We start from the raw sequence: 13,714 nt of genomic DNA, 5'->3' as shown, positions 1-13,714 counted from the left end.
AATCATAAACCATCTATCAGTCATATTATGAACTTTCAAGAGAAACCTTACATTCAAAATCCTTCTCTATTACACCTTTACAATTTTGGCTATCCGCAAGAAAATAGAAGATTATTGTTTGCTTTGTGATTTTTTCAAGAGACTTGAGTAAACAAGTATTACAATAATTGAAGTATTGAGGAAAGAGCTCATGCATTGAAAAACGTAAAACTAGTATTCATATATCATCAATTAATGAGGTGTAGCCTGTAAGTGAATTGTGCTACTAAGGTCAGAGGGCAAAGCATCGTGGAATTGCAGACAATATGGGGAGCAAGGAAACATAACATGATTAAGGTAGTTATATTTGTTTGAGATGATTGTCTATCAAAGTGCATGACAAGGCCACTCTTATAACTTATAATGGTGAGAAGAGGCTAAATAGGTGCCATCATTTATGTGGAAGGTTTGTCAAACACTAAAGATACAATGATGAATGAATATGGAGACATTACATGGGAAGAAAATGATAATATGGATGATGGACTATGCTTGCAGATTCTTTCCTTGCAAATGTGGAGGGCATCCCAAAAACACAATGTTTGATTGTCATGATCATCTGGGAGTGGTACATGATTATTGGGCTAAGGCATCATATTATCATCGTGCTGAATGATGCTTTGAAGAACATGTATAGTACGAAGAAGCGTGGCAAAAGACAGGTTCCTATTAAGCTTTTCTCGAAAGTCATCATTAAGTTTCTGACAATCATGCAAAAGTTTGGTTACATTGGGGGTTCGAGTTGGTAGATGACCACCAAGTTGGGAAAATTGTTATTGAGTCAAATACATCTATGCCTATTGCATGTATGAATTTTGACACAGTATTTGTGACAATCTTTAGTGCTGGTTGTTCCTGGCTTCTCCCTTCTTGGTTGCTCACAGTTGATTATTGGCATATTGCTAGAGAGTGCTGGCTCTTGTAGGGTATTAAGTGCTCATATACAATCTGAAGTCGTAGGATAGTGAAGCAACAAGGTCATAGGATAGCAAAGTAGCGAGGTCGTAGGTTGACATTCGTACAAAGTACTGCAGTCATCCACATGTGCAGAGTTCACAAGGGAGCTGCATAGTGGTGGCGTGTGTGATCTTAGCGAAGTCGTACATGATATGTGCTTGTTCACTATGCAAGTGGTTGGTGAAGAAGCCATGCGTATGATTTGGGATTTCAAGGAAAACATGTGAAAAGGTAGACAATACACCCATGAGCAAGAGAGAGAGAGAGAGAGAGAGAGAGAGAGAGAGAGAGAGAGAGAGAGAGAGAGTAGCAGTGGGTCATGTTGCTTCAATGCTTTTGTGGGGCACCCAACTCTCAGTTTGTGCACACACTCACCTATCTCCCTCTCATTCCTCACCCTTGTGCTCTATATATTCTATTTTATTTTAAGACTTTAGTATAAAAGCAACATCAAGACTAATTTTCATGATACTAAGCAATAATGGCTATGATCCTTGAACATCAAAGTAAATCCAATAGCATCAATAGTTTAATGACCCATACAAACCAAAGTAACGTAGCTAATGAAATGCAATATTCAGTGTGGTCATAAAGCAGCATGGTTGTCTGCATGTATGTAGGTTACGGGGAAGCTCACAATGGTGGTGTGTCATTTCCCCAAGCTAAGATCGTGACTACTACTGGTCTATGGTTTTGCTGCACCTCACAACCTCACTACTATGGACCCAAGCCTCCATACTCAAAGAAAAAGGGGGGGCAATAGTCCCCCCATCGTTCGAGTGTACAATGCCTTGATAGTTTCTAATGAACCTTAGTGTGCAGATAAAAAGAGGGGTGGTAGCCCCCCCATCATCCGGCCACCCCCTTTTTTTTCTACACACTAAGGTTCATTAGAAGCTATCAAGGTGTGTCAAAAAAAAGGGGGGTGGCAACCCCCCATCATCCGAGTGCACACGAATGATGGGGGGGCTACCCTCCCTATTTTTTTCTACACACTAAGGTTCCTTAGAAGCTATCAAGTTGTGTAGGAAAAAGAGGGGGTGGCAATCCCCCCATCATCCGAGCTGCACTCAGATGATGGGGGGGCTACCCCCTCCCCTTTCTTTCTACACACACTAAGGTTCATTAGAAGCTATCAAGGTGTGTAGAAAACAAGGGGGTGGTAGTCCCCCCATCATCCAAGTGCACATAGATGATAGGGGGGTTGCAACCCCCTTTTTTTCTACACACTAAGGTTCATTAGAAGCTATCAAGGCTCCATTGACACATTGTAGTCGAGGCAAAAACCATTTAAATGGGTCTTTCATGGCTCCTCCACCAACCCAAATCATATGAATGATGCTCACAAACAACTCAAAGAGATGGAAGGATATAATTTTTTCTAATGAAAGGTTATCTTATTGTGTGACCAGAGTATCATCTTGTAGGGCTGAAGTAACACCTTGCATGATTTCTCAAGATTTCTAGCTCTTTCTATGATGGAATGACTAGCCATCCCAAATAGATCGACTAGAAAGGATAGGTTTGGCATAAAGGATAAAGTGCATGGTATATTTCATAAAATATAGTCTCCTAATCATCTCGTAGATGTGAGTAGAGTGTTCTTATCTATATTAGTTATACAACCATCACTACCAAGTGTCTTTACTTTGGACACTATCTCTTTACGTATCTATCTTGGTTCCAAAATCACAATGTCCATCTAATCCTTTTCACATAGTCTTGTATCATCACTTCACACTCCTCTCCTCTAAATGTTTCCATGATTTTACATGAGAAACCAACCAAAGCTTGTAGCATCAAGTTCCACATCAATACAAAATTAGTATGAAGCTATATTCATGTTGGTAATAATAGCTAGGTACACTCATCTCCTAAGAGACAAAGCCTTCAAACTCTCATAGAGTATTACCCATGTCTTGCTACACAAGCATTCATCCCAAAGGTCTTCATGCTACAATTGTCCTTGCACACCCATGTATTGCTACAAAAGCACTTGTCACAAAGTCTTCATGCTACGATTACTCTTTACACACCCATGTCTTGCTACATGAGAACTCATCACTGAGGTCTTCGTGTGCTACAATTTCCTTTGCACATCAAAATGTTTCTCATGTCCTTATATCTCTCACTCTTTGTGCCCATTCATTGTACAATGGATATATTTCCTCAATCCCTTGTTCAATTACATGATCTATATACATATCATCCGTGTTTGGCAACACAAATTGAATATAGGACTCTACATAATGCCTCTACCTAATACTAGTACTCTAGCTAATGCCAATGTCTTTACAACACAAATAGTAGGTAGGTAGAGGCCTTCTTTTCACCTCTTAGAAATCTATTTTCAACCCTAAGAATATATATGGATCTACCTACTGCCTCTGCTAAAGCATAGGTTTCATCTACAGCCAATCAAGGAGTAATGGCAATGTGACTCAAGCCAAGACTTATGGAGAAATATTTCCTAAGAGATAAATTTGGTGACCAAGATATTGCATGGACCAAATTATTTCTATATCTCATTCCATACCTAAGATCTATCTTTGTTCAACATTGAAACTCATGAAGGCCGGGCGGGATGGGTCAAAGAGGAATCCCTTCCTCACAAATAAGAATGATTGAAGTACCACCCTAGCTTGGTATGTCATTGCAAACCACCTTTGAAATTTGGTCTCAAAGTGGATCCTTCCTTCCCAAGAGAATAAGAAGAAATTTGGCCTTAAAGTGGATTTTGTTGGTCTTAATGGCGGAGCCTGGTGGGATTACAATGCTTGTCACAGCTCAAAACCTAGAAGAATGGAGCCCAATATGGAGACAAATTCACCTAGAGTTTGAGAAGTCATTGGGCAAGGAGTGATAGGACTTGAAAGGAAAGAAATGTTGTGTGGGATGGTAATCACCATCTAAAGACATGGATGAACAACTTAAGGATGGTGAGTTTTTATTTTATAGTCAATTTCTTCCACATAAGTATTCTATTGTTTGACACAGTATATAATCTTTGTGCTTTCCTATTATATATAGTGTATGCCAACTCTCTTGAGTACCATGTATCCATGCACTGTTAGTTTATCGAGGTGGACAAAAATCAAAAGATGTAGAGCTCCTTCTAGCCTTGGATACAACCAATGCATTAGTGCTCTTCTTATCCCTCAGTTTGTTGTGCAAGATCTCTGTTATTTGGTCTCTTGAATAATTCTCTCCCTCCAATGTAGAATTACAATAGCCTATGTCACCCCAAACATTGGCCATGAAGTTTACATGTTTTAAGAGTTTGAAATTGCCAATAAAGAGAGCGTCTTGGCTAGCCTCACACTTAAACAATGAAAGTGGGTTGAGGTGGAGATGTCCATTGAGTTGAGATTCTACCACTACACTCCACCATGGTACAACACACCGTGTATTATAATATCTTAGCTTGTTTGGAAGGTATTCACCACAACCCACATGATTACATAGCAATAGTGTTGACTTTACATTCCATGTGGAAGACTCTCAAAGAGATAGTCTTTTTTTTTTAATGCTCCAAATACAAAGGAGCCTCTTTGTAATTTTCTTTAAAATCCATGCATTTTCATAATTTTTTTATGTTTATCATGTTTGTGTTTTTTATATAATTTATGTATATTACAAGTTCATTGATACCCTTAAATCACAATAAGATCCTCTTGAAGAGATGAGCTTTTTTAAAAAAAGAAATGCTCCAAATAAAATGCATTCGTATCCAATTTTGTATAATTCAGTGTTTTCAAGATCTTCATTATTTTTGTCATGTTTATATTTTCATAATCATGTGCTAATTGAATTCAAGAAGAGTTTAATGCATTCATTTTCAAAGAAACTGTAAAAATCAAGGGTCAAGGATTGCTAGAACATGAAAAAAAAAAAAAGTTGCCATAAGAGCCGAGGAAGAACAGTTGAAAGACCGTGGCTACAATTATCTCTCCATTGCCAATCATGCCACTGGAGAAGAGCTTTTCAAGGTGTTATATGGGATTCAATGGGATGAACCAAGCATGGTGAAGATTACTTGTACAACAAGTTATATTGCCTGACAAGTTATACAACAAACCAACCAGGATACAAGTTGTGCAGTTTCTTCTAAATTTTTTAAGGACATGCTAGGTAATAAATATATGAACCTTTGTATCTTACCCCCCTTGCCTAATCTCCCACCCTTGTATTGATGTTTTCTTTGATTATGGATTTGTTGAGTTAGTTGAACGATATTTTTATTGTTATTTGCAAAGGCAAGAAGTTGAAGGATCCACCTAGTGAGACTCCTGAGCCCATGCAAACACATCCAGTTGAGTCATAAAAAAAATGTAGTACTCCAACCTCATCCTTCACGATTGAGTCGTCAATTGTTGGGCATCCTAATTAGGAAAAATGGCCGATTACATATAGTGTTGGTGAGTACTAATTAAACATAGATGGGGCACCACAACATGAGGTTGGATGATTGATATTTGTAGACTTTACCACGAGTCTACTAGTGGATGCATTGTGTGTAGAGTCAATGGGTGAGTTATGTCATGTGTCATATGCTTGGCATGTATTATCTATTGCATGCCACTTTTGAAGTTCACAAGTCATCACATTTTGATATGTATAGAGAATATGTATATACCAAAGTGGAATGTCTTTACAAAGAACTTGGTGATCAGCACCATGGACTTGGCATATGAGTGTTTCGTAGATGAGGGTTTCTTGATTACTATGTGCTTAGCAAAGCATATTGGAGAGTTCATTGCAAATGTTGCAAGGGTAGGCCGTCCTTTATCACACATGGATTCTTTTTTGCATTGCAAAAGCCTATAGACACTCTATTACTCGACAAATAGTAAGAACCTAGAATCTTCTTTACTTTTATTCTTTGGTTTTGTGAGTCTCTCTATGTTGCTGCATATACACCACACATTCATTTTTGTAATGCTAAAACAAGTGCTGGACCTCACCATTTTATTGTGGCATCAAGTAGGTAAGCAAGTACTGTGGTCATACAACCAAGAGGTTGGTAAGGCCATTGATGCAATTCACCTTCTAGCTCATTAGAGCTATACGCTAGATGGCTCTGTCTATCCTATGAAGATTCATGGAATTCTTGGTAGGGGTGGTGCAACGAGATCATTGTTGTTTTATAGGTGATGTCTCATATACTCGGAATGTTAGGAAACAATTTATTGAATGTATGTTTATAAGTTGTGTTTTCATTAGGTGGTTACTCACCACCTTCACAAAGCAATGCAATTATTTATTGGATGTGTTTGCAGGGCGTGGTGGCCTTGGGCAGGCCAATGTTAAGAATGGTCACCATTGCCTTTGCATGGAGATTGATGACTTGCTACACCAATAGTGCTTCTCAAACATTGCATGTGTACTAGTTTCTTACATAGAGATGCTCTAGTTTTAAACGTGATCTGAGGTCTTTCACTATATTGTAAGCATTTCTCTTGTCATTGTAATTTTACTTCAGCTATGGTTTTGTGTATATGTATTTCTCTTTTTTAGTATAGACACTCCATAAGACAATAATTAGTTTTGGTCATACTCTACCATGTGGTTTTGCTTATTACCTATGCATGCTATGCTCTTGGCATGCTTTTAAAAACACCACTTGTTTTGTAAATTCAAAAAACTCTTGGCATTTCACCAAACTTAAGATTTCCAAAAATATCAAGAAATTTACTTGAACAATTAATCCTATTCCTTCACTCAATGAGGGTTTCTAATGGTTCAAATTATATTTCTTTGACACAAGCTTAACCAAAAAGTTTACATATGAAAACATCAATTTTTGAAAGCTTTAAAAAAACTAAACATTTAGAAAAGCATGAAACTAGAGGCTTGCAAATATTAAGTTCCTGGTATGTTGCACAAAAAAGCTTTAAAAAAAAGGTTTGATTGCAAAAGAACGAAAAGGAAGGCTCACAAAAAAAAAACCCCCAAGGATTGCTAGCCATATTACAAAGGGAGGATGCCAATTAAACTATCAAGACTACTATCAATGAGGCAAATTAATCAGAGTCTCCTATTCTTGGATATGCTAAGATGAGAATCACTTTCACATTACCATGTCTACCTATGAGGTTTATGCTACTAAGATAAATATGTTTGTAAGATGGTAATCAAGGAACCAAGAATAAGAAATTATGGTGTACCATTCATGCTTGCACCTACAAGGGGTGATTTATATTGCTAAGAATAACTTCCTACAACGCACATTATGATGTGGTATTACAAAATAACTTCTCCATTGAACATGTGCTTAGTATCACTTGAATTAGAGTTCTTGTAAATGGCAACATTAAGGTTGCAAATCTAAGTAAACCACAAATTTTTAAAGTATAAATTAGCATTCATGTAATCTTATAAGAAAGTAAACCTAAACTAAAAGTGTCCAAAGAGACAATAAATGACAAAGTACATGGAGGTAAGTTCAAGAAAAGGAACAAAGTGAAAGAGGCTTGGAAAAAGCATAAGATTCTCAAACCACAATCATCTTTATACATATAGTGAACCAAGACTCAAATGTTGACCAAGACTCAAATGTTGACCACCATCTAACATGAGGGAACCACCATGGGCTACTTATTGACCTTTTGCTCCTGATCACTTTGTCATGGGTAGGTTACTTTGAGACCAATAAAATCTACATGATAAATGGCTTTTGTTGAAGTCAATCTTAAGTATAAGATGTTCGATTTTTGCATCACGGAGCAATAAGGTCACCAATCCTTCCGGATGTCAAAGGTGTGTTGAATCTCCAAGTGGCAACGCCCATCATCATCAATAAACTACAAGCAAAGAAAAGGAATGCAAAGTTCACCCTCAAAGTTTTGATTGAAGTACACATTGATCCTCAAGGAACACTTTGAAGAAATGAGGTGAAATATAGTTACCTTAGTCCTTGAAGTATAGGTACCACGAGCAAGAAGACCAGATGGTGTTGTTTCCTCCTCTGTGATATAAGTGTAGGGCTCACTTTGAGGACTAAATGTGCCTAGCATGACCTTCGATTTATCCACTAGATGTCATGGAGACAACCACATTAAACATGGTAATCAACATAAACTACAAAAACAATAAAAGTGAAAACAAAGAGCCCTATTATCAAATATAGCCTTCATAATGAAGTCTATCAATAATAAGCTACAACACAAAACAAGTGAAACAAATACCCTTATAATATTACCTTCATAATGAAGTGCACCATGAACTACACAAATGCTACCAAGCTACAAGCTATCGTTCATACTATAGAGAAAACAAGAAAAACCTTCACAAGAATGAGATGCAAGGCATTGGAATAAGCTCGTAGCCATTGGGTTCAAATACATGCCATTCACATGCATGTAGTTGTAATCAACTATTGATTGAATGACAAATAACCTCTTCTCAAAGAAAGTGGTTGACATGATCATTTTTATAATTCAATGCATAACCAAGATTCAATTGCCTAGAAAAGTGCAACTCATTTATCTATGGCAATGCTTGAGGGTGTGCTTTTGTATCCAATTCAATTACAACCCAATCCTACAAGCTATAAAAAAGAACTCACCCCATTTAGCAAGTTTTCAAGTTGAGAGCCTAATCAAAGTCAAGGACATACAACTATCCTTTCTTTTTTAATGCGAAGCATTTGTAAACAAGCCTCTTAAATGCAACATTTTGCAGACATGGCTACTTTCATTATGATGTAGTTACAACGTAAGTAATGGTGGAAAATGACCAATTATATCTTCAAAAATAGTAGTGACAGTTATGATCTTAAAAAAGAATGTAAATAGAATGATACTAGAGCATTAAAAACAAAGAATGAAGGAATTTTTGGTTCTAAAGTCGAAATGCCCCCTGATAAGATGAAAAGGAGTGGTATGAAGTTTAGCCAGAAAGAAAAAGTTACCCTACACCTAGAATAATAACAAGTCATCAAGATAAACCTCTACACCTAAGGCACCTTTCTAAGGTGGGGACAAGCAAAACCTAAAGGATGCTATGAAGCTATTTAATGTGATGCTGAGGTCCAACAAGGAAGGAAAACGTATGCAAAATGTACACCTGGAAGAACAAGTCATGAAGCTGAACCTCTACATCTAAGGCACCTTTCCAAGGTGGGGACAAGTGCTATGATGTTATGTAATGTAATGTAGGGTTGAGAGGTTGGACAAAGGAGGAAAGCATATGCAAGATTGCAACCCCCACCAAGCTACATCTACTAAAACAAAAAGACGAGCTTTTTGGATGACATTTAGTGCTTGAAGATTTCGTGGGCCAAATATTTTGCTACTCCCTAAGCTTTCGGGCCCTCCTTTTATTTATAAAATGAAGCGAGTATATATTTTTTGTGAGGGCGGGGGATTAGATTCAAAACCTCTGAAGCCGCTCTTCCACACGGTGTGAATGTACTTAAGGCCCGAGACTATGTTATTGCGAACAGTGAAGGTGAACTTGGCCTGGTAGGAGCTCCCTTCCTTGAGGGTGAAGAGGGGTGCCTTGCTGCTGCTGCTGCTGCTGGGCTGAGACAGCGGCAGTGCGATCACAATGTCGGGCCGACCCGCCGACACAATCCGCAGCTCTTGCACCCACACCTCAGGCTCCACACCCCCTGCACAGTGCACTCATATGGTAATTCATAAGTCAGGCATGTCTTTTCAGCTTAGAAAGCTTAGACCTGCATAGGAAATTTTAGATATTCCAAAGATAATTCCAACATTGTGAAGTACAACATCATGAGCTCCTGTGAGGGAGGGACTGCATCCCTAGCTACGTGCAGTTGGGGGCAGGGGGCTGCCAGCCCCATGTTGAGGGCAGGGGAGATATTCCCAAGACAATTCCCACATTGTGAATTATGACAACATCATGAGCTTCTGCCAGGGAGGGACTGTGTGCCTACCTAAGCGCGGTTGGAGTCAGGGCAGCCCCCCGACCGCAGCTAGCTAGGCATGCCATGCCTCCCGAGCAGAAGCTTATGATGTTGAACAGTATACCTGAGCAGAAGCTCATGCTACTGAACACAAAAGGGAAAAACAAGGGAAAATAGCCCCTTTTCCCGCATGTGAAAATGTCAAAAACTTCTTGTCATGGGGGCCATCATTCCGAAAATATCAGTTATTATCTCCCTGACCTTGCAGCCTTGTAATGCCATAGTCTAATTCACAACCAGCCAATCTCACAAAAAGAAAAAAAGAGAACATCTCATTCATACCTTCCCCTCCTTCTAGCACCACACTGCCCAGCAGTTGCTCCTTCCATCTCCTCAGACTTTCATCATCCTGATTTATGTCATTGAAAGCACAATTGTCATTCCAATGGAGTTATCATGCAATGTCTCTGTCATTTGTCTTAAATTTGCAGTACCCAGTCAAAGGGAACTAACACTTCGTTGCATTTGGCAACTCAAAACTAGACTATCATATGCATTGGCCAACCATGAGGTAAGGAATGCATTTGGAAATCAGTGCCTTTTTACCTGTTGTTATTTAAAACACCCACGTTCTGCAAATGAGGGCAGTGAGTGCCCTGTCTTTGGCTATTCAAAACAAGATGTGTACTCTATATTGATGAAGAAGGCATACGTTAAAATGTACCTTTTGTATCACACTCAGCTTGTGCTTTTGAGGCTTACAAAGAGACACAATCCTACGGACCATAACTCTTGAGGCTTGTGCTTTTAAGGCTACAAAGAGACACAATTCTGCAGACCATAACTCTTAAGGTAGAAGTTCAAAGACCACAATTGAATATCAGTACCAGACATTGTAAGGTATTGACCTCTAAATCCTGCAGAGCACCTCAACCCTAATTCGACCTTGCTTGCATGAAATTCAAAGATGGCATGATTCAAAACAAAAAAAATGCACAGAAAACCAGACCATATTTCAATTGGATCCACCTTCACAGTTGGCTCAAATTCGTCTAGTCCAGCCTACTGCCTGAGTGCAATACCTTGTCCTTGTCTATCTGATCCCTCAGTGGCACAATGGGGCTAACCACAAAGCTTTTGTCATCGATACCGTCGTCGTTCTCGACCTCTCCATCTTCTGACTCACAGACAGAGTGTCTACTGGGCTGCCTGCTGAGGCTCTCCGGGCCGTAGTCTCTCCTGCTGCTGGGCTGTCTGAGAAGGCTGTCCTGTGAGGGCCCTGCCTCCCCTGCAGCGGCAGAGGAAGATGATGATGATGAAGGGTTGCTATTTGGGTTGCTCTCAGTGCTGTCTGGTGAGAAGGGCAGGGGAGGATGCGCTGCCTTTTTTGCAGCTCCCACTAAAACAGACATTGTTTTCTCCCTTCACGAGACCTTGGAACAGGGGAAGCACACAAATAACTGTTTCTGGAGAGGGCCCAGAAGCCCAAAAGAGCCCAATTAGGGTAGGAACCCAAGGGGTGAAAGGAGTAACCCAAAGCTACTCAGAGAGAAACCCAAAGGACCACATAATGCAGGGCATATGTGTTGATAAGGGGGTGTTTCTCAAGTATGCCAGAGGGAAAACTTAAATTTGAAGAGAAGCTAGGAGAGATGAATGTGTCAGAGATCAAGCAAGCTTCTCTTTGAGAGAGTAAAGATAGATCACAATGGTGGGTGCTTGTGACAGAACAAAATGCCACCATGCAGAGAAGCTGGAAGAATAAGAAGAAGAATGAAGAAGGGAAGGAAAACTTAGAAGGAGGCTTAGATGACAATGTTGTCTTTTGATGTGTCCATTAACAGTCAAAATGCCACAATCGTATTAACAGAGGAGCTAGAAGGAGAAGAATGAAAGGATGCCCTTAGACAGAGGGAAAAAAGGGCAGGGACGATATGGGAAATTGAGCCAGAATTGAAGCGAATGATGAAGATCAGGTGTGGATTGAGAGGACCAAGAAGCCAGGCAGGAAGAAGAAGAAGAAGGTTGAAGGCCAGAGAGAGTGAGAGGAGAGGAGAGGAGAGGAGACAGAAGGCTTCTTCTCTCCTGATGATGAGAAGATCACCAAGGCTTCTCTCATTCATCGATCCGACCCCGACCCCTCACACGGTAATCAATTCAATTCACACCACCAAAGGCCTTGGGAGAGGAGGAATGCTTATAGACCGACCCACATTAAAGACAAAGGGCTAAGCAGACCTTAAACCCTCCTCTAATCACGCCTCCCTCTCCCCTAATCTCTCTCTCTCTCTCTCTCAGAGCCTCTCCTCTCCCACCACCAAGGCATGCCAGTCCCACCTTAGAAGAAAAGGGAGAGAGCATGTATGTAAAAAAAAAAACGCACGGAATGAGAGCAAATACTGATGCAAGATGTGTCAGTTTTTGCATTAATATCCCAAAGTGACATCTGCCCAGACACTTTTCTCCCAATACAAAAAATTTGTGGGTCGACACCCAATGTCCATGCCTTCAGACTTGGGATCACACTTCGCATACCTTACCCCTTATGACCCATACCTTACCCATTTTGAAAGCCTTTTTATCTATGGTCACACTTCATATACCTTACACCTCTTTGTGTCCCATACCTTACCCCTTTGAGATCACAAACCCCCCCCCCCCCCCACACAAAATCCTATTATCATGCCCATTGTCATGCTCTTTGTTTATGGACTTGCCATAAAGAAGAAGTTTAGGATCCCATAAGGACATGTGGGTCCATTTCCCAATTGCTTAACAACCTTCCTCTAATAAGGCACACCTTACATGCACCAATGAGATTCTTTGATATAATTATTCAAGACTTCTCCCAAATTCATTTTACTATAAAAAGACAAGGACTAAAAGGATTTTATTTTACTATAAAACGTTAAGGTCTAAAAGGAAGCCTCAAAAGGATGATGGTGATCCCATTATCCTAGTGATTGGTGTGATTGTTGTTGTTCTTCTTGTTGTTGATGTTGTTATTGCCCCCCCACACCCATGCTTTGAGACAGCCTGTCTCCCTTTGCCTATCCATCTTGAAGTGCCCAAAAATAGCCTAGATCCTCTCCCCAACTTGATGTTTTCTTAAGGACACGTATGAATTGGTTTATATGCTCTTAAAATACAACTCCTTCGAAGCTAGTTGACCTTGGAAGTTGGCTTCCTATCACAACCACCACTACCCACATTCTTATGTTGTAGCTTTTTCTAAAAGGTCATGTTAACTTTAGGCTGCACCTATTCAAAATAAAGGTGGTGTGCATGATGGGATTTTTGCATCCTCTTCCTTTGATTTTTTTCAACCATGGTAATTAGAACATATTTATTGTATTTACATTCCCTGCTCCCAAAAGGCAGGGTGTCACATACCAAAATGGCATCAAACCTTTTCTGCTAGTTTTTCGACAGCAAGTACCTTATAAACAAGACGTCTCTCTCATTATTATTTTATGAATATCCTTATCAGAGTATTGAGCTAACTTTTCGAGCTCACACTCTTGAAATGACTAATCATTGAAATGTTTGAGTTTACTCCCATGTCTCTCATACAAGTGGATTACATCTTTTTAAACAAGTTTGGCTTATCTCCTTCTTAATCTTCAATTTGATTTTCCTCAAACTTTCTTTCTTCCTTTTTTTTTCCCATTTTTGGTTTGGAGGGGGGATAGAGAGGCACACACATGGACAAATAAAGAGAGAGGCGAGAGAGAGAGAGAGAGAGAGAGAGAGAGAGAGAGAGAGAGAGAGAGAGAGAGAGAGAGAGAGAGAGAGAGAGAGAGAGAGAGAGAGAGAGAGAGAGAGAGTGTGTGTGTGTGTGTGTGT

General features: G+C 39.6%; 1 protein-coding gene across 2 annotated transcripts; it reads right to left on the bottom strand.

The window, feature by feature from the left end:
- Window positions 1-7,381: 7,381 nt before the first annotated feature.
- On the bottom strand, window positions 7,382-12,222 carry LOC148027883 (rho GDP-dissociation inhibitor 1-like). 2 transcript variants are annotated; one of them, XM_087689587.1, is made up of 5 exons: window positions 10,951-12,214; window positions 10,211-10,277; window positions 9,377-9,610; window positions 7,905-8,029; window positions 7,382-7,799 (listed from the first exon to the last, which is right to left on the bottom strand). In XM_087689587.1, exons 1-5 carry the CDS (start codon window positions 11,278-11,280, stop codon window positions 7,731-7,733), a joined length of 825 nt encoding a protein of 274 aa, XP_087545713.1. In that variant the 5' UTR covers window positions 11,281-12,214; the 3' UTR covers window positions 7,382-7,730. The 2 variants fall into 2 exon arrangements, 1 of the variants encoding a protein (XP_087545713.1); XR_015692663.1 differs by having other exon boundaries at window positions 7,776-7,799; window positions 7,905-8,076; window positions 10,951-12,222.
- Window positions 12,223-13,714: the final 1,492 nt, after the last annotated feature.

Source organism: Lygodium microphyllum, chromosome 12 (genome assembly GCF_053477565.2).
Source record: "Lygodium microphyllum isolate KBCC chromosome 12, Lygodium_microphyllum_v1.1.10, whole genome shotgun sequence".
Taxonomy (NCBI): domain Eukaryota; kingdom Viridiplantae; phylum Streptophyta; class Polypodiopsida; order Schizaeales; family Lygodiaceae; genus Lygodium; species Lygodium microphyllum.
Note: the sequence above shows the minus strand (reverse complement) of the source record. Positions and strands in the feature narration are given on the sequence as shown.